This window comes from Astatotilapia calliptera, chromosome 3 (genome assembly GCF_964374335.1).
Source record: "Astatotilapia calliptera chromosome 3, fAstCal68.1, whole genome shotgun sequence".
Lineage (NCBI taxonomy): Eukaryota > Metazoa > Chordata > Actinopteri > Cichliformes > Cichlidae > Astatotilapia > Astatotilapia calliptera.
This window is the reverse complement of record NC_137424.1, coordinates 78,947,134-78,967,338: the sequence shown is the minus strand read 5'-3', so window position 1 is coordinate 78,967,338 and position 20,205 is coordinate 78,947,134. Positions and strand designations below refer to the sequence as shown.

The 20,205-nt window shown below is 41.8% G+C and overlaps 3 protein-coding genes and 1 long non-coding RNA gene across 4 annotated transcripts; 2 read left to right on the top strand and 2 right to left on the bottom strand.

The window, feature by feature from the left end:
• Positions 1–2,650: 2,650 nt before the first annotated feature.
• LOC113013936 (uncharacterized) lies at positions 2,651–5,140 on the top strand. The gene is made up of 7 exons (XM_080294457.1): positions 2,651–2,834; positions 2,945–3,070; positions 3,153–3,257; positions 3,370–3,483; positions 3,613–3,726; positions 4,783–4,924; positions 5,016–5,140. The coding sequence occupies exons 2-7, from the start codon at positions 2,945–2,947 to the stop codon at positions 5,078–5,080; spliced, it is 666 nt and encodes a 221-aa protein (XP_080150583.1). The 5' UTR covers positions 2,651–2,834; the 3' UTR covers positions 5,081–5,140.
• A 5,048-nt stretch (positions 5,141–10,188) lies between these two features.
• LOC113016117 (interferon-inducible GTPase 5-like) lies at positions 10,189–17,763 on the bottom strand. The gene is made up of 2 exons (XM_080299381.1): positions 15,192–17,763; positions 10,189–11,428 (listed from the first exon to the last, which is right to left on the bottom strand). Exons 1-2 carry the CDS (start codon positions 15,751–15,753, stop codon positions 10,824–10,826), a joined length of 1,167 nt encoding a protein of 388 aa, XP_080155507.1. The 5' UTR covers positions 15,754–17,763; the 3' UTR covers positions 10,189–10,823.
• LOC145425915 (uncharacterized) lies at positions 11,419–13,030 on the top strand. Its single transcript, XR_013906681.1, has 2 exons — positions 11,419–11,929; positions 12,766–13,030. It is a non-coding gene; the product is annotated as an uncharacterized LOC145425915 (long non-coding RNA).
• LOC145425913 (uncharacterized) lies at positions 13,074–15,035 on the bottom strand. Its single transcript, XM_080299377.1, has 2 exons — positions 14,523–15,035; positions 13,074–13,640 (listed from the first exon to the last, which is right to left on the bottom strand). The coding sequence occupies exons 1-2, from the start codon at positions 14,780–14,782 to the stop codon at positions 13,370–13,372; spliced, it is 531 nt and encodes a 176-aa protein (XP_080155503.1). The 5' UTR covers positions 14,783–15,035; the 3' UTR covers positions 13,074–13,369.
• Positions 17,764–20,205: the final 2,442 nt, after the last annotated feature.

Below are 20,205 nucleotides of genomic sequence, written 5' to 3'. Positions count from 1 at the left end.
AGAGTTCCTTCGTGTCCTCATGTCAGCTGACATCGCCCGGACAGACAACATCTCAGCTGACATCGAGAAGGCCCAACAGCAGCTGCACTTCTCCTTGTGTCCTGTCTTAATTTTTTATAAGTTAGCTTCCTTATTTCTGTTCCCTCTTTATGCCTCCTTCTCTTCTTCCCCACTCTCACATCCTTACTTCTTGTCTCCAGTCTCCTTGTTCCTTCCTTCTTTACTCTTTTTACCCTTTTCTTCTTTCAGCTCATCTCCTGCCTCCTTGTGCGTTCTTGTCTCAAAGTTTCCGTCACCCTTGACTCCTGCCTCATTACCTCCTCTCTCCTTGTCTCCTCAATAATTTCACTCTTCTTTAATCTCTTCTTTTCTGTCTCCTCCATGTGTCTCCTTGATTCCTGCCTCCACGTTTCCTCCTCCCTTGTCTGTGAGGTTGCATGAAGGTGAAACATGTTCAACACAAACTGATTCTTCACACACATCTGGTGCAAATGTGTGTGTGTTGATGAAGTGTGAAATTCACAGCAGCCTAATTGAATTAGACACACACTCGTTTGTCTGACAAGATCTTTTCCAACAGATGTGAGCAGATGTGTGTGTGTGTGTCCGTGTGTGTGCGTGTGTGAATAGTGCGTTTGAAACAGCAGCATCTTCTTTACACATTTAAAATGTAATTCTGACCTCTGTTGATGAATCTCTCTCACACACACGTACAGAGGTTCCTTCTCAGCTGTTTCTAACCTCAGTTAACCTTCAGTCTCAACACCGGGTCAAAGGTCAGCCCTCACATGCTGCACTTTAAACACAGTCCTGAGTTTCCTGTGAGGATCAGAGATGTCGATCACTGAGTTTGTCTGTGTGTGTGTACCTGTTTACACATCTTTGTGGGGACCAAAAATTGGAATGTTTTATACTTGTGGCTCTATGCAGCTCTATGGGGACAAAACTGCCCGTCCCCACAAGTTTAAAGGCATTTTTGTGGCTCAAAATGTGGTTTTAGTGTCAGGGTGTGTGTGTGAAGAGTAATTTGTCCTAATCTATGTCTGCGGGTCAGGTCTGCGTTTTATCAGGACCCATGTGTTCTGCAGGACCACCGCTCAGGTCCATCAGGTTTAAGAGGACGGGCTCTGACCTTCAGAACCAAACTGACCAGTTCAGCGGCCGAACAGCCATGAATCCTGACGCTCTGGAAACCGGAGACTCACTCTTACTCTGGCAAAGCTTCAGCTGTCTGACAGCGGCAGCTACACCTGCACCGTCCGTAAGTTTGGAGTAGAACTGGGTCAGTCAAGAGTGGAACTGCAGGTTCAGCGGGTCAAAGGTGGAGGTCAGTGCAAAGAGATTCAAAATCACATGTAGTGTCACAGAGTGTTAATCATTTTATGTTAACATCATGTAATGTTCATGTTTTCATTGTGTTATAAGTTCCCATCAGTGTCCCAGTGGCTCTGGGTGTCCTGGCTGTAGTTGCAGCTGTCATCGTGGGTGTTGGAGTTTACTTCAGAAGCTATTTTAAGGAAGGTATGTTGTGTGTGTGACGTGTTTGCATTGTGAATAATCTGAATCATCCCTAAACCTCAGATTTATTTTACTTGACTTGCAGTGTTTTTTCTTCTTCTTAATCTATTAGTTATGTTAATAGGTGGTTTTAATTGTCTCCTTTCTTTCAATAAAACACAAACCAGTGTTTCCCCATGTTTCATGTTCTTAAGGAATCCTCCAGCACATTTTGCAAAACAGGCTCCCCTCTCTCATTGAGGAGCCTGAGGACAAACGGCAGCTATTTGTCTAGAATACTAATTGAATTACTCTTTGCTCCCTTCACACACTTTACATGTCAAACATGGGGGCTTTGACAATTGATAATTGGAGGTGAGCTTCCCTCCCTCCAAGACATCTACAGGAAGCGCTGCCTGAGGAAAGCGGGGAGGATCATCAAGGACTCCAGTCACCCCAGCCATAAACTGTTCAGACTGCTTCCATCAGGAAGGAGGTTCTGCAGCATCCGGTCCCGTACCAGCAGACTGAGAGACAGCTTCTTCCACCAGGCCATCAGACTGCTGAACACGTCATAGACACCTCAGCTTCACTACTGGAACTTCAACATTATGCACTACATACTGTACAGTAATGCCACTGTTTGCATATGTCTCAACTCTGTATATTTTTATATATTTTATTTTATTGTTTACTCTATTTAATTTGTAAAATATGTGTACACACACACACGTAGAAAAACATTTAGTATACACATCCAGAATTTTTTTTTTTGCATATGCTATTATATATTGTACATATATTTATTAGTTTCAGATGTAGCCATTCTTGTATCTTGCTTGTTTACGTTATTGTATTTTTGCACAACTCTGTTGCTTGTGAAGCTCGCACACAAGAATTTCACTCGCATGTGCTGTACCAGTGTACCTGCACATGTGATGTGAAATATTATTCTTTCAGGCCAAGCGACAGTTGGGACGTAAATTTTACGACAGAGTGGCAACATTTATGTGCCATGATGCCATCACAGTCAAAAGATTTTATCAAGGTTATTTAAATAAGCTAAAGTGAAGTCATATATTTATCTATACACTTACATTTATTCATATTTAGTAATATTGCTTTGCACAGCTGAGGACCCTGCAGAGGACACACTCCAGAGCCGAGCACTGACCACCAATGCAATTGCAAAATATGCAGCAAGGAAAAGGAAAAGGAGAGAGGACAGAGGATCTGTGCAGGACGAGGACAGTGAAGGATCTGAAAAGGAAGAGCAGCAGTCATCAGGAACAGAGGAGCTTTTAGACAGAACGCTCTTCCAGTGTAGCAGTAACAAGGTATGTGTGCCCTGATTCCCTTGGTAAGAGTTTTGATTGGTTGCACTTCTTTCATATATAATCATTTACTCCATCATGAACAAAACATATTTAATTTGTACCATAAACAGATGGTGAGCCCAGGTCAGGGTGAGGGTGCCGGTAGTGCCGGAGCCACAATAAACGAAACTAAACAGGATTTGAAAAAGGGGGTGGAGCATCTACAAAAAGTGACATACCAGTTGCGCAAGAGAAAAGTATGTAATGTATGTTCTTGTACTTGTTTTTAGTGTTTTCACTGATTACTAATCTTTTAGCTTTTTACTTTTCTAAAATCAGATGGTGGTCTTTTACAAAAATGATAGGACAGATGTGGGGAAACTCACACAAGAAGACAATCCAGAAGAGGAGGAGGAGGATGAAGCGAGGGAATGGGTTCCTAAGGTGGGCAGGAAAAATCCAGCAGAGTTTCTTCTCCTGCAGTTACAGATGTAAGTGTTTTGTTTCCAAACATCCATGGAAAATGAGTAAAATATATATTTTTCTGCTCTAAAAGCAGTCTGTGAGCTCATCTGAAGATGATGGGACAGATGACTGGAAACCCACACAGGATGAATCTGAAGGCTATTCAGAAGAGGAGGAAGAACAAGAACGTAAAAGGATTCCTAAGGTAGCCATGAAAAACAAAACTGGGTGTCCTATGCCACAAAGAGAGGTGAAATTCATCCTCAGTTTCGGTGCTTCCACAATCAATCCATCAAAAATGAGCCAAACATATTATTGTCTTCTCTGAAAACAGATGGCGGCAGCATCTGAAGAGGATGGGACACATGATAGCAGACCCACACAGGATGAATCTAAAGATGAAGCAGAACATTTGGGACAAATGATTCACAAAGTGGCCATGGAAAAGGTAAAAATTGTCCTCTGTTTCAATGCATTCAACAAAATATGTTTTTGTATTCTTTGACGTCAGATGGTCAGCTCATATGAAATATGCAAGGAGTAAAGGTATTGAAGGTACATGAGTTTAAATACCTGGAGTCAAGCATCCAAAGCAACAAGCAGTGCAAAAGGCCAGGCAGGGGATGGCAGGGCTCAAGATGCTAAGATTTTGTTTGGGAGTGACCAGAATGGAGAAGATTAGAAATGAGTGCATCAGAGAGACAGCTCATGTTGAGTGGTTTGGACACAAAGTTAGAGAGGCAAAGCTGACATGATTTGGACATATGTAGAAGAGGCATAGTGAATATATTGTTCCATATGGAGCTGCCAGGCAGGAGGGAAAGAGCAAGCCCTTAGAGGGAGTTCAAGGATATAGTGATGGAGGATATAGATAGGGTTGGTATGAACGAGGAGGCGGCTATGGATAGAATAAGATGGAGGCAGATGATCCACTGTAGTGACCCCTAAAGGGAGGAACCAGAAGAAGAAGAACTCAGCTTATTCGAAGAGGATGGAACATAATGGGAAGCCTTCACCAGATAAATTCAAAGACAATTCAGAAAAGATGTGTTTGAGGAAGAGGTGAGTTAGCTGCAGTCCATTTTTAGTGAGGTCATGAGGAGGAGTAGAAAGCTGCAGTAAATCTAATGATCGTGCTGGTGTATGTATAATACCAGCAGTGAGTTCTGAGGACTTGGACGGTCCAAAAACTATTTGCTAACAAATCAGCACAGGCACTTATAGTGGTGCACTATTACAAAATGCTTTTACTCACAAATAGGGGGCTAAAGTTCATTCCTTGCAGTTTGATTTGTTTCTAAAACCATCAATACCAACATGAAACTGGTTTATAATTTTTTTCTTCTTCTTGCATTTCTGTGTGTTATATGTACAGGACAGGGAAACGGCGATGAGCTCATTACGATTACAACACCAAATTCCAGTTGTTACATAACAAATCTGAACATTACATCTAGATGAGCTAAAGTAACCTTGTTTTTCTTTGTCGATCATCATTTTTCAGATGCAGCAGGCCTATGTAAGCCAAGACACAGCAAAGACTGTGAATAAGAGTTCAGAAAAAAGGGTGATTCACCAAACCAGATGCTTGAAGAGGCTCACTTTTCATCAGTCAACTCTCTTTGAAGACACGATACCCAGATCTGGTAACTGGAAACCAGCAGCTGTAGTAAAAATACACAAGTTCAAAGAACTTTAAGGTGGAGTGGTATTTATTTATTTCTCATATGGTCTTAGATAACAACAAGAAAGACCAAAGTGGAGTGTCATCTGCAGCAATAATAACCTCAGGTAAATATTAACATTATATTGCACAATATGAACAATGTTAAGTTAATCAGTAAGTAAATGATTATTTTCTTTTTCTTTTTTTTTTGCCTGTCCCGTTTGGCTCTTTTGCATCAGAATTAATGTCTAAAGGCAAAGAAAGATGCCCAACGGATTTACTTCACCAAATTGACCATCCCAGCCTTGCCATAATGGTCCATTTGATTCACCTTTTATTGTTTATTTTAGTTTCACTTGCTGAATACGGGACAGACTTGACTGGGGGAAGAAGGGGAGAAAGAAAGAGGGAGAGAGAAATAGCTGAGAAGAGGGACGGGGGAGAAGGGCAAAAAACAAAAACCAACAGAATGGGCAGAAAAAAAAAGAGAAAATGTTAAATTTATTAAAATTAAAAATTTATATTTAATTGTGTTGTGGTTTGCAGTGTTTTGTGTTGTTTCACTTTAAATTTGTAAAAGGAAAAAGCTGAAAATTTAAATAGTTAAAAGTTGAAATGTGAATAGTTGATTTTTGTATTATATGATTTATTTATTACATTTTATGTGGAGTGAATAAATAAAAGTATATTTACGGTGGCCTCTACAGACAAAGCACATACAAACTTCAAATCACGTACGAACTCTGAAGCATGTGCAAACTCCAAAACACGTAAAAACTCCAAAACACGTAAAAACTCCAAAACACGTACAAAAGACAACAGAAGTGCTCCAGGATGCTGGGCGCAGTGTTGAGCTTTTGTTACCTAGTGGCTACACAAGCCAGCAAGTACCAACGACCAGATTTGGTGTGTGGTAGTAACAGGTAAATGAACATTGCTTTTAAATTATTTGAATATATATGAGTGCCTGTGTATAAATACACAAACAATACACATATGCTTTCAATTGTGTAATTTAAGTGATCTAGTAGCTCTGCTTTGGAAGTTCAGTTCATGCTAGAAATGTGTTTTGGAGTTTGTACGTGTTTTGTCTCTAGGGGCCACCGTATATATTTATATATAAACATATATAAATAAAACCACTTTTTTACGTTAGTAATTCCTTTTGTGCATAATTTTATATTATTGTTAATAACAAATTAATTAAAGCAACAAAACAACCTGAAGAGCCGGTTCAGAGCCGAAAGAGCCGGCTCTTTTTAGTGAGCCGAACCGAAAGAGCCGGATCTCTAAAAAGAGTCAGAAATCCCATCACTAGTATACACTGCTACAAAACAGCACAAGAGAAGGAGGATTTAGTGTTTGTGTTATTACGAAACAAGAAGAGTTCCCAGATGGTGCAGTGGACACATGTGTGACTCCTGTGATTAAAGCATCTTTCTTTCAGCTTAACGAGTGAACCGTCAGCTCGTTCAAACACACGTTAAAGTGCGTTTGGCTCGACACCACCGAACAGAGGCAGCAATATAACATTGACAGTGCAGTGGATCCTGCTTGTGCCGTGAAATTCAGGACTGCAAACCGAGCAGCATCACTGACTTTCAGCCTCTTGTGTTTGTGGATATAGGACTGACTTTAATTATCCATAAAATCATCACATTCTCTGTAAGATTAAAGTCAACTATTGAACGGCGTATATTTTGAAGTATTTACATCTAGTATTTACTCTAGATTTACCACAGAGTGAAATAATGTACGCATGGCACCAAATAAACACATACCAGACACGATTTAGGCTTTAGGAAGGTAATCCATGGATGATCTCTGTAACACGAACAACACAACATGAGTACTACCAATTCTCCTGCCTTAGCTCCAGGCTAAGGCAGGAGCAAAATGTATGCAACTCCTACCTGTAACATCGGGGGAAGTTGAGTGACCGAAAAGCCGGATGACAACAAAATGACAACAGGTGAGCAATTCAGGGACGCTCAGATGACATCTAATATTTATAGCAGCTCCCCATAATGTGCTTGACTACTAGTGGGACCAAAAGCCAATAAATATAATATTGTGGCTGCATTTTGAACAAGTTGCACGCGGGACAAGCTTTTCCATTTTGGAAAAGATATATATATAAATCTTATAAAGTTTGTATCTGTCTTGTGTGAAACTTGTATGAAAAGCATATAAGTGTGAAAACAGATATAAGAGCCCTTGAAAAAATTATATAATGAAACATGTATGTTTTGGATACTTACTAAAACAATGTATGAACGTTTCGGTCTGAGGTTATAAGAACCTCCAAAAGCACACCCACTGTCATCAGGAGGTAAGCTGTTAACCGCTGTCTCCAGAGCAATGTCAGCAGACTCTTGCGAAGAGTTCCAGTCCAAGAAAAGTGGGACAGTATCAGTACGCTCACAGTATCAGCAGGAGAGACAGTGTTTTTATCAACAGCATCAAAGTCACTACGGTCTGGGTCTGAAAGAGCAGGAGACAAGCTGCTATCTGGAAGACTGAGATCCAAAGCTTACGAAGCCTTTAGATTTGTATATTTGCCAGATAAAGCTATGGCCCAGGTGTAGAATAGTTGCAGGTTTGCAACATTCTCTCCAGTGTCCACTGTGGTGAGACAGTAATTTGCACCACACATCCTCTTGGAGATAGAGTAGGGACCAGTGTAAAGGGGGGGGCAACTTCGCAGAAAAGTTGGATGATGCATCTGATTTGGGGTGCAACTTTACTCTGACTAGGTCTCCAACTTCATAAGAGACCAGGCGACATCTCAGATCATAGAAATGCTTTTGTCGTTTATGACTCTCTACAAGCACCATGCTTGTACTAGTTAACCCTAACCCTGATCATGACCATCCTGAAGTGAAGCTCTCAGGTTATCTGAGTAAGACGTTTCAGGGTCATTCAGTCCTTCCCAGGAGGGCTGAGTAATGAGGTCCTAGGGCGTGTCCAACTCTCGCCCATAGAGCATCATAGATGGTCTCAGGCCTGTGCTCTTGTGAGGCACAGTACACAGTGCAAAACAGATCTGGGGAAGATATTTGTCCCATGAAGCGTGCTTATCCCCAACATATGCTCGAATGGCTGTCTTCAAAGTGTGAGTTACACGATCAGTTGCATAAGTTTGAGGATGGTACGCAGTTGTTAGTCTGTGTTCAGTTCCAAATGTTAGCACAACATGCTCAAATAGTTGATGAAAGGTGTTCCCCTATCAGAAACAAGGTAAGATCGAGCAAAAATGTCAGTAATGAACTTGTTAGCAGCAACCTGAGCAGTGGCTTCTCTTACAGCACTCACTTTGATCCATTTGGAGAAATAGTTCACAAAAACAAGGATATAAGCATTCCCTCTTTGTGTGCGGGGCAGTGGGCCAACATAGTCTACACACGTGTACTCCCATGGTCTTTGTGGTTGGATAGGGACTATAAGGTCTGCTGTTTTTCTTTGAGTTGGCTTTGTGGCTTGACACAAAAAGCATGAGACCACATACTTTTTCACATCATAGTTCATGTTTTTGCCAGAAGAATGTGAGAAGCAAGCATGCCAGCGTTATTGCAATGCCCAGATGTCCGGCTGTAGGATGATCGTGGTAATACTTGAGCAGATAACCAAGGAGTGCAGTAGGAGCTGTTGTGGAAGTTTTCCACTTAAATAAAGCCTGCAGACGAGCGATGAGCGGTAGCTAACATTCTTTAATTAAACACACAAAGAACAGACAACCAAGCTTGATGAAGTCCCTGCATGTCCGCGGGACAGACGGTCAGCAGAGTCTCTCGAGCCCAGCATGGCTCTCAGTTAAATACCTTCTCCAGGAACAAAAGGCAGTACACAGCTGTTTCACACCTTAAGGTTCACACTCCCTTGCTACTTACCAGAGTCCTCGAAGAGACAAAAGACTCTTCCTGTGGAGTTGTCTGCTTCCCCCAACTTCCTTACTACACCCCCTATTAACGTATGAGTGTCAGACATGTTAAAATCCAGTGGCACCAAGGCATCATACAATAATGTGATTAATACATAAGTGAAAGAAATTCCTATACAGAGCAAACAGTTTAATCTGCTTGAGTGGGTGGAGGCCATCGTGTACAACGTACTTCTTCAGATGATTATCCTCCTCAGTTTGTTGGTCACTTTCCAGCTGATGGAGCAATGAGCCTGTGGCTGGGTCCTCAAGCTGCAATTGACGAACATGCGGGCGGTCCAAAACAATTACAGAAGATAGAGCACGAAGGTCCATGCTTCCAATCACAGCATAGGCAGGGAGAAGATCGATAGGGCATCCACATCTGGGAGGGGATTACGTGAAGGGGTATTGGGCGCCTGATTACGTTCTCCAGGTTTGTGGATAATGCTGAAGTCAAAGTCATGAAGGCAAAGAGACCACCGAGCAAGCCTGCGGGGATTTGGTCGAGACATCAACCACTTGAGGCTGCTGTGGTCAGTGTAAATAGTTACATGCACGCCCTAGACATTGTACAGCACTTTGGTCAACATTGCTGTCATAATTAAATGTGCTATATAAATAAATAACCAATAAATGATTTATGGCTTAAAATTAAAGGCAGATGGTATAGTTGCCGTGCTAAGCTGGTCCCTAATCTCACTGGCACTTAGACATCCTCTTTAGAAAACCTTTATGTTTGGCATGATTGTAGCTAAAAGGTTTATTCTTAGTTCCTGGAAATGTCCCTTTTTTGGGTTTGGTTGAGATGATTGCATGTTTGTATGTTGAAGAGGTGCTTTATTGTCTGGATGACACTCACATTAAATTTGTCGAAAACTGGGGCCCTTTGTTCAATCATATTAACGGGGATTCAACATAATCTTCAACCTATTTGACTGCACTTTACGTTTATATGAAACCGCACTTCTGCCGGACCCTGATTCCTTCCTGGACTTGTTCCCCACATCTTTTCGACTCAGTGAACTCTTTGTTGCCTTGTCTAACTTCACACATAAGATCATCTTCTTCAGACTCTAGGGTTTGTCTTTACTTTTGATTTGGACTCACCAACTAGTGTGGGTTTTTTTGATTTCCTTTCTCTGTGTTTGGATGTTTTGTTTTAAAATTTGTTTCTTTCGTCTGGTGTGATTTGGTGTGATGTAATTTTGAATTTAAAATCTTATAAGTAAACATAAAAAAAACCCAAAGAAAAAAAAACAACAGGACAAAAACACCACAGCTTAGTTCCTGTTCCACACATCTCTGTTCATCATCAAACACGCTGCAGTAAAAGTATTTATTATGCTGTAAGCTATGATATGATAACAAAAAAGAGTTTCATCACAAAGTAAATCAAATAAAAGAAGTTCAGATGATGTTTCAGGAGTAACTAACACATGACCTGATCTGTAAAAAGTAATGACATTACCAAATCAAATAACCAAAAGATTAGAAAAAAAAGTTAGTAGCTCTTCCTAACAGTTTTTATCTGATTAATAAAATCACATTTGTTCCTGTATTGATTTAATGAGAAGAAATGAGACTTGCTGAGGCCTTTGATACACTTATTAACTATAGCATGATTATGGCTCAAACGTACAAGTGCAACGTGATTTGGTTTAGAATGGAATGGAATAGAATTCAACTTTACTGTCATTGCACATGTCACAAGTACAAGGCAACGAAATGCAGTTTGCATCCATTCAGAAAGTTCTTTAGCGATAATGTAGATATAATACAGAATATAGCTCTATTATAGGTATGTTACAATATACATGGTATGTTATGAGTATACTATAAGTATGTACAGGGTATAGCTGTAGCGAGTGTACAAGCTATGTACGGACTACAGGTTTCAGTATATTTATTATTGATGATTCATTACTCATCTTTTACTTTCAAATTCACGCTGATGTATTCAGACTAAAGCTCTTTCGAACACCCTCTGAGCATCATCAGCAAGCTCATCAAGGATCAATTCCAGAGTTTTGCAGTTTTCGTTGAAAGAGAAAATCAGTGCTAATGGGATTCCAAAAATTGGAATATATCTGGATGCTGCAGTTCTTGTAGCTCTGTGTTTAAGTTCGGTCAGTGCCTGCTGGACGCGCTCTTTAGTTATTTCTGCTGCAGCCAGTGGTGAATTGATGACAGCACACAGATCAACGTATGGCACACCTGTTCTGGCAGAAAGTCTCTTCAGAGATGACACATTGAGACCAAACGCGAAAACATATTCTGTGACAGCACTAACCAGCACAGCAAGATCAACAACCATGGAAAGCCCAGGAAGTGGAACAGCTGATCCAATTGCAGACAGAGTGGCGTAGTAATATACTTTGTTCTGAAAAGCTTCCTTCTTCTTGATGATGATCTCTGGGTTGATGTTGGGCATGACAAACAGCAGAGTGTCCCTCTTGTTCTTAGGAAGGTCTCTCTCTAAGGTCTGCTGCAAGAGAGGGAAGTCATACAGGTGGAGCTCAAAGCTAGACACCAGGAAGACCTTTGGAGACTCGATGCCTAACGCTGTGTTCACACCGAACGCGATGGACGCGAATAGAGCGTCAGGTTTACATGTAAAGTCAATGGAAAGGCGCGATGACGCGCGATTGCGGGTCCCGCGAAAATTCGGAAGCAGATTTGCGTCGCGAAAACGCCAAAACGCGTGAAACGCGCGTCAGTGTAGCGCGTCAGGCGCGTTTGACGCGCGAATAAAACCACGCGCGTGAGTTTTTGTGTTGCACTTTGTGCATACGCGCGTTTCGCGTCTACCGCTCGAGTTGGAAAAATCTGAACTCCAGCGTCAAATCGCGCCGCGACAACCAATCAGGAGCCTGGTGACGTGGCTGTTACCTAGGTCAAAGGGGCAGATCCAGCCAAAGCCTTTCATACTTCAATGGAGGGGAAGGCTAATCAATGCGGTAGCAAACAACTCGGAGCTGTACAACACCAGCTGCTTTCAGTACCGAGACAGGAATAAAAAGGACCGAGCTTGGAGGAAGATATGTGAAGAGATCGGGCAACCTGGTAAGTTCATTCATTTCTCTTTTGAAAGTTTTCACTGACCCGGGGAAGCCGCACAAAAGCTAGCAAGCCACCGCTATTTTCCCACTTACGTACAAATACCGTTCTGCTTTTATGCATGTTGTCATTTAGGAATATATTTTATTGTTTATTAATAAACAGTACACAGTGGTCCCGCTGTTCATCCGTCACTGCTTTGCTTTTTCGCTGATTTTTTATTGCACAGTACAGCATTGCATTCTGCAGCCTGATTGACAAATCTCCTGCGCTTGCCAAATTTATCACGTTTGGTTTTGATAACCATCGCGTCCAATAGAAAAAACAGCACAAAAACACCCATAACTATGAGCCTCATTCGGAAATAGACACCTGCACCGTGAGGGAAAAAGGCGCACGAAAGTGGCGGGCAGATGAAGACAAACCGCGGCATAATAATACTTTTACGTTTTGCAATCTACAAAGGTTTGCACTTTGAGAATCAATTGTGAGAACTGTGACCAGGGGCTAGTTATTCTGAGAACCCCTGCAATAAATGAGGGACCACTGTCTACTCTACGATTATTATATCCAACCTGTTAACATTTAATACTGTATTGATAGAACCAACTGATTCTGCAGCAGAGCATCCCCAGTCCCTGAGCTCCTGCTGCTGCACCCACAGATATGTACAGCAAGCACTGATACCTTTTTAGTCGGTGGGATTCCCTTGTGATCACCTTTACTAAATATCTACAACCAATCTGATTATATCCTGTTATTGTTTTTGTTCTTTTTTCAATGTTGAAATTAAAATCTAGTAGCAGCCTTCTCATTTCTTTGTGTTTTGTGCTGTTTTACAGGCCCACAGAGGAGGACGGCTCCGAGGCAGATGAGGGACGGGTCCCAGGACGGTCCATCGGCGGTGGAGCTGGCCATCCTGGAGTCCCTGAAGAGGCCACACCAGTCTCCAATGGAGCATTTCCTCCTCAGCCTTGTTCCTGCTCTGGAGAGCAGCTGGTCCTTTTTATTCCTGTCTCTCTGTAAATTCTTATATTTTATATATTTATGTTTAATGTTTTTCTGTTTGAGACTTTTAATATTATTTCAAATAAATGTTTATAATGACTAATGTCTCAGTTCTACTACACAGCAAATGTTGGCACACAACTTGACACATGTAGAATTTATTTCATATTATACTAATGACAAAATATACTGATACAGTGGGATGCAGAAGTTTGGGCAACCTTGTTAATAGCCATCATTGTCCTGTATAAATCGTTGGTTGTTACAATAAAAAATGTCAGTTAAATATCATACAGGAGACACACACAGTGATATTTGAGAAGTGAAAAGAAGTTTACTGGATTTACAGAAAGTGTGCAATAATTGTTTAAACAAAATCAAGCAGGTGCATCAATTTGGGCACCACAAAAAAGAAATGAAATGAATATTTAGTGTATATCAATGTGTGTGTCTCCTATATGATATATGGGGTGCCTTTGTCTGGATGTGCTTCCCATCCAGAGCTGCACAGCACAGAGGAAAGTTCCAGCGCTCCTGGAATCCCTCTGTGATGGAGCGCCAGTCTCCAGGTGAAGGCACAGCCATGAAGTCGTCCACTAGACAGTCCCAGATGGACGTCGCTGCCTGGGGGGTGATCTGGCTCACCGTGGACACACCGACTCTGAAACTGAACGCGATGGTCCTGAAGGAGTCCCCGGTGACAAGGAACCTGGACAAAATTGTTCAAAATCAGTATTATGTGTACTGCAGTTACAAAATACATTATTCAAATTCCAAAATACTTTTGTGATGTCAGATATAAATCACAAAACTTAAATCTTACATAAAACATTTTGTAATTATAAGGATAATTACAAAATGTATATTAGATAATATCTAAAACAGTTGTGTTTTGTTTTAACTTTAACATATCATAATTTGATTGGTAGCAACTTTCACTACAGTGAGCCAATCACTCATAATTCCTAAACATGTCAATCAGGTAGGAATGAAGTGAGACATTAATAGAAATAAAGAGTTGTGTGTTGACATGTAGCCCTTTCCTTGCTTAAATCATTAATATTTTTGAGAAATTAATCTGTGATAAGACAGCTTATCAAGATAGAACCATGTAACTAGAGATGAACCAAACTGTTCAGTTTTATCTAACTCTGTTTTAATAAAGGCTGTGACCCCTGCTATAGAGTCTGACAGCTGCAGGGATTATATACAAATATTCAACTATCCCAGAATTAAACCAGGTCTAAATAAAAAGGAGTGAGTATCACTACAAGGTTAACTCAGTGGTCCTAATGCTACAGTTTGATATCAGCAAACACCGAGCGCATACATTGATGTGACACTACAGCCATGCTATCATGCAAACACTGAGAACAGCATAAATCGAATTAAATCGGGACTTGATGAGAGCTTCTGAGTATCACTAGAAATATTATAAACAGTCGTCTTTGTACCACAGTTTGCTTTCAGTAAACACCGAGAGCATTCACTGTTAGCATAGCACATCCATGTTAGCAGTGTATAACTGGATGGATTAGCATATTAGCACAGATATCAATAAAGGACTACCGTATTAAATAGTTTTACTAACCTCAGGCAGACGGACAGGCGCTCTGCAGGTGGGATTGAGCGCCTGTAGTTGGTGTTTAAGCGGGCGATGCTGGGACCGACGAGGGAAAGCAGGTCCTCAAACTGGCCGACGGTGATAGCGCTGGAATCGGCCGTCATCCAGGCGCAGCTCCTGGAGCAAGTGGTGAAACTCACCAAACTGCTCATGCCTCTGGAGGACCTGATGGACCCAGGTACGGCGAGGACGTCTTTTACGCCGCTGCTCTGCTCTCCACAGTACATAGAGAAGGGAGACTCTCTCTTCAAGCGCTAGCTCGATAGCTGCCATCTTGCAAAGATACCAGTCTGGCACAACTCCCTCCCACATTCCTCCCACATTTCCGGTTCACGCGCGTCAAAATATCATATTTTGACGCGCGATGGATTTTTCTTGGACACGCGTTGAGACGCGAATGTACACGCGTCAAATTAGGGGCGTTTGGGGCGTTTTATTCGCGTCCATCGCGTTCGGTGTGAACACAGCGTAACTGTCCAACTCCTGTGTCACAGAAGAAACACACATAAAGATAATGTAAAAAAACATGCATATAATATGAAGTCCTATAAAAACAACAACAAATCATTAAAAACTTGGATCTGAATGTTTTTTAAAAGTGAATCTCAGATATCACTGAGATTTCAGTGATGAGACACTCACTGTGAACGCAGTCTTCTCTGATTACTTTAAGAGTCTCCTCTTCACTGAAGTCTGTCTCTCTTCTCTCAGCTCGTATATCGTTGTCAATTTTTGAGAGAACAAAGTAGAACTTTTTCTCCATCCTCTCAATCTCTTTTACAAGTTTCACGTCATTTTCTGTAAAGCGAATGCCTGAGATGATGATGAAGAAGTCAAACTTCTCAAATCCAACAAGCTTCAGGTACTTATCAGCTGGAAACTTGGTGGTGCCGATTCCAGGAATATCCCATAAAGTAACATTGAGATAGTTTGGATGGGGATATGGCGTACACTCTAAGGTTGATTCTGTAATACCAGTAGGCGCAGCTTTCTCATCATCATTGGACAGCCCTCTGAGGGCATTAACAAAGGTGGATTTACCAGCTCCAGTTTCTCCTGTGATGGCGATATTTAGTGGAATATTATTTAGTGTTTCTAAGTATTCTTGAATCCTTGCGGCTGCTGCAGCAGTGTCGTTTTCCAGGTCTTCTCTAACTCCAGGAATTTCTTCTGGATTCAAATCATTTAGATCCTCCATGCTGATCCTTAAACAGAAGAAGAAAACCTGAGAAAATGTCACTTTTGTCTTCAACTAAAGAATATGTATATAGAGTATCTACTTCTATTCAATGTTATCGCTTAAAATCATAGATCACATGTTTTTGTTTTTATTTTTGGGGGGAGAGTAAAACTGTCAGACTTTTTAAGTATTAAGCTCAGAATTTTTAGTGAATATTCACTCTGGAACTGATGAACACGAAAACTGTCCTTAGATAAATTCATTTGTTTTAAGATAGATAAGAAGAGTTTAAAAATATCAAAGTTCAGTGATTGAAAACATGTTTGCATTGTTTAAAAAAAAAATCTTTCTTTTATTGTGAATTGCTGTGAGAAATGTAATTTCCTATGGAGATATGGGTCTGTGAAGGTAGCACAGGGTGGAGAAGAAAAAAAGTGGTGCCCTAGTTTATTAGTAAATGAGTTTAGACCAATGACTGTAGAAAACATGGACGACCGACAGCTCCCCAAAAATGAAGCCAAAACGTCTCTATCGCCCCCTGGTGTCTGGCTGCAGTATAGGTCATAAACCCCGCCTCCTCCATGTTAGTGGATGGGACTGGGGTCAGACTAAAATAAATTAATTCTCAGATAATTTTTTTCCAAAGATTCTTTCTTTTGTTATCAATAGTTCTCATCACGCTGATTTATGTCCAAGGGGTCTCCTCTCCCATAAGTTTGATTCTAATTCCTACCACGGTGATGTTAAATTGGGGTGAAACGTCATCATAACAGCTTTGACTGACAGCTGCAGTTACGAGGAAACTTGCGTATCTCTGTCCGGGAATAGCAGATTTAGCTGTGAGAGAAGGGCCAGCGTTTACGCTACGAAAACACGCCCGACTGTTTTAACCTGACAGACTGAACAAGTCTGTCCCCCTATTCAGCAAGTGAAAATAAAATAAACAATAAAAGGTGAATCAAATAGACCAATACGGCAAGGCTGGGATGGTCCATTTGGTAAAGTAAATCCGTTGGGCATCTTTCTTTGCCTTTAGACAATAATTCTGATGGCAAAAGAGCCAAACGGGACAGGCAAAAAAACCCCAAACCTGACAGCCTGAGGTGTTCTTCAGTAAACTGGACTAGCCGACAGAAGGACCCGAGGCCACGCTGCACTTTTTCGGTAAGTTAAATGTGTTTTTAAGCTAATCCGTTACTACCATCCTTAACTCACAGTGGCTGGGAAGTGCAAATCTATACTAGTTATACTAGTGATGTGCAGTCCTGAAATATCGATTCCTCCGATACCAATCATTTATGTTCTAGAATCGATTCTCACCTGAAAATATTTTTTGTTTTTGTTTTGGGTTTTTTTGCCTGTCCCGTTTGGCTCTTTTGCCATCGGAGTTATTGTCTAAAGGCGAGGAAAGATGCCCAACGGATTTACTTTACCAAATTGACCATCCCAGCCTTGCCGTAATGGTCTATTTGATTCACCTTTTATTGTTTATTTTATTTATTTTTTTATTTTCACTTGCTAGATACGGGACAGACTTGAATGAGGAAAAGAAAAGGGAGAAAGGAAGAGGGGGGAAAAACAGCGGAGAAGAGGGACGGGGATAAAGGGCAAAAAAACAAAAACCAACTAAATAAGCAGACAAAAAAATACATCTATCAATCACCTGGATCACCTCTTGAGAAAGAAAAGAAAATAAGCAGAAGAAAAAGAGAGCAATACAATAAACAACATTACGATGATATATGGGAATATAACAGTAAATACTAAATATCAAACATTATTGTGCAGCACGTAATATCGACAGCGCACAGTGTGCTTTGAGGTAGGAGCCAAAAAGGGTGTAGTTTGTGTGTGTGAGCACCCGTGTGTACACCTGTGAGCATGGACGCGCTTGTATTAAAAGGTTCCTTCATCTAATGATCTGCTAGAGCAGTGGTTCTTAACCTGGGTTCGATCGAACCCTAGGGGTTCGGTGAGTCAGTCTCAGGGGTTCGGCAGAGCCTCCGCCATGACATGCACGGCTCATTTTGTGCACCAGTAAAAAACATATCTATGTCTTGAATTTGAAAAAAATCACATTTTATTTTTCACTAAAGAGGGGTTCAGTGAATGCGCATATGAAACTGGTGGGGTTCGGTACCTCCAACAAGGTTAAGAACCACTGTGCTAGAGGGTGTGGGGGGGTCACAGCCCCGTCCTCCAGGGCATGCAGCAGGTATGGAGGAGATCAAAACTCCAGACATCCTGAAAATATGTTAAAAGTTTTTTTGTGACCCAGAAAGAGAAATAAGAGTAATATTAAAACTAAGTCGCTGCCGCCATTGTTGGAGACTGGAATTGGCTGGGCTGCGCGATGAATTCTGTGATATGGTTTTTCAATTTTGTTGTCCGGGTGGAAAATCTGGAGAAATTCGAGAGAATGGTGGCTCCGGGAGATTTGCGGGAGGGGCACTGAAATTCGGGATTCTCCGGGAAAAAATCGGGAGGGTTGGCATGTATGGTTGTGGCAACATCACTAACCTTGGCACATCACTTTCAATGTGGGAGGTCAGTACCACAGGCCTGTAATCCTGGGCACCACTGGGACGTGGTGTCTTTGGTACAGGGACGAGGACTGATGTCTTCCACAGCACTGGGACCCTCTGCAGATTCAGACTCAGCATGAACAGTTTATGGAAGACTCCATTTGTCTCTTAACCTGGTCTTGAGTGAAAGTGTATGGGTGGGGGAGGGGTGTCAGGACTTTCACCGGAGGAAAAGGTGCTATGTATAGAGGCCAAGTGGCTACAGCCTGGCCACACAAAGGGGGAGCTACTGGGTCTGATCCGCTGCACTATAGTTTCGCCAGTTGCAAAGCAACCGCTGCAACTACTGGCCTTCAACTCTCTCCTGTCTTTAGTAACTAAGGGAGTTGCTCCTATCTCACAGGGAACTGCACAAATGCTGCAACAGGAGTGCTGGATTTGGGCTGGGCCAGGACACCAGCATCAGGAGTGCCTGTTGACGGAGGTGGAGCAGTTGTCCTGTCTTGTTGACCCTCTTGACACCAGCCCCCGGTCCAGGATGGACGTACCACGTGCCAGTAAGGTGCCATGGGTATACTCGCCAATTAGTTTGCACATGATGCATCCCCTAATTTTGGGGGCAGATTGGGCGGGGTTTAATAAACTGTTAGTGACACATAGCGCCTGTGCTGCACTCATCTGTGACCCGAGCTCATCCAATGCTGACTCAGGAGAGGAGGACACAAAAGGGGTTTACTGTGTGGCCCCGCCTCCACAGGTGATTTCCCACTAAAGCAGTCTCATGAAACTGATGAAACACTCACTTTGTGAGCAGGTGATAAAAATTTAAGGTCACATGGGGCACCCTGACAAAGCACTGACCTAGCTGCATTTCATAATTATCAGAGATAGGCTGTATCGAGTGAGTCATGATACTCACACAGAAGAACAACACCCCGGTTGTTGGTGCCAAAATGCCACCAGGAAATTATTTTCCAAGCATATAGGATGATTAATATGTGATAAAACTCTGGAGAGAATAATGACCGGATTTTATTTGCTGGGCATCTGAGTGACTGTGCACCAAGGGCACGTGTCCTGCTTGCACTGTCAGCTGGTTTACCAGCTGGCCATTCCAAAAGCACTGTGCCGAATAGAGAGCCTAATCTTGAAAGTAGAGATAGTGTCTGTCTCCTGAATCCAAACTGGAAGCTGGTTCCACAGAAGAGGGGCCTGAAAACTGAAGGCTCTCCCTCCCATTCTACTTTTAAATACTCTAGGAACAACAAGTAGGCCTGCAGAGCGAGAGCGGAGCGCTCTAATAGGGTGATATGGTACTACAAGGTAGTGATGGGATTTCCGGCTCTTTTTAGAGATCCGGCTCTTTCGGTTTGGCTCACCAAAACGATCCGGATCTTTCGGCTCCGAACCGGATCTTCAGGTTGTTTTGTTGCTTTAATTAATTTATTATTAACAATAATATAAAATTATGCACAAAAGGAATTACTAACGTAAAAAAGGGGTTTTATTTATATATGTTTATTAGGGGTGCAACGATATTCGTATCGATATTGAACCGTTCGATATAGTGCTTTCGGTTCGGTACGCATATGTATCGAACAATACAACATTTGTAATTTATTTTATCAACTTTCCTTCTGACGATGCTGTCTGTGTTGAGCGCTCAGTGAATCTGCGTTCGACTACTCCGCCTAGGCTCGAGAGTGCAGCCTAGGCGGAGTAGTCGAACGCAGATTCACTGAGCGCTCAACACAGACAGCATCGTCAGAAGGAAGAGCGCAGGGCAAGCTAGCGAGACAGAAGTGGACCTCCCCCACCCTCATTCAGATCTGGCGTTTGGAATTATTTTGGTTTTAATGTGACGTATGACCCTGAAGGTAAGCGAGTCATGGACTAAAGTAAAACAGTATGTTGGATGTGCCATGCAATGCTCAATTACAAGGGT

Bases quoted from the DNA above. Each gene is read 5' to 3' on its own strand.
- LOC145425913 (XM_080299377.1), bottom strand. From the start codon at position 14,782: ATGTACTGTGGAGAGCAGAGCAGCGGCGTAAAAGACGTCCTCGCCGTA. The intron at 13,641-14,522 runs GTTAGTAAAACT...AATTTTGTCCAG, and splicing joins CGCCTGTCCGTCTGCCTGAG to GTTCCTTGTCACCGGGGACT.
- LOC113016117 (XM_080299381.1), bottom strand. From the start codon at position 15,753: ATGGAGGATCTAAATGATTTGAATCCAGAAGAAATTCCTGGAGTTAGA. The intron at 11,429-15,191 runs GTCTCATCACTG...GTGTGAACACAG, and splicing joins AGACTGCGTTCACAGTGAGT to CGTTAGGCATCGAGTCTCCA.
- LOC113013936 (XM_080294457.1), top strand. From the start codon at position 2,945: ATGGTGAGCCCAGGTCAGGGTGAGGGTGCCGGTAGTGCCGGAGCCACA. The intron at 3,071-3,152 runs GTATGTAATGTA...TTCTAAAATCAG, and splicing joins ACCAGTTGCGCAAGAGAAAA to ATGGTGGTCTTTTACAAAAA. The intron at 3,258-3,369 runs GTGGGCAGGAAA...CTGCTCTAAAAG, and splicing joins CGAGGGAATGGGTTCCTAAG to CAGTCTGTGAGCTCATCTGA.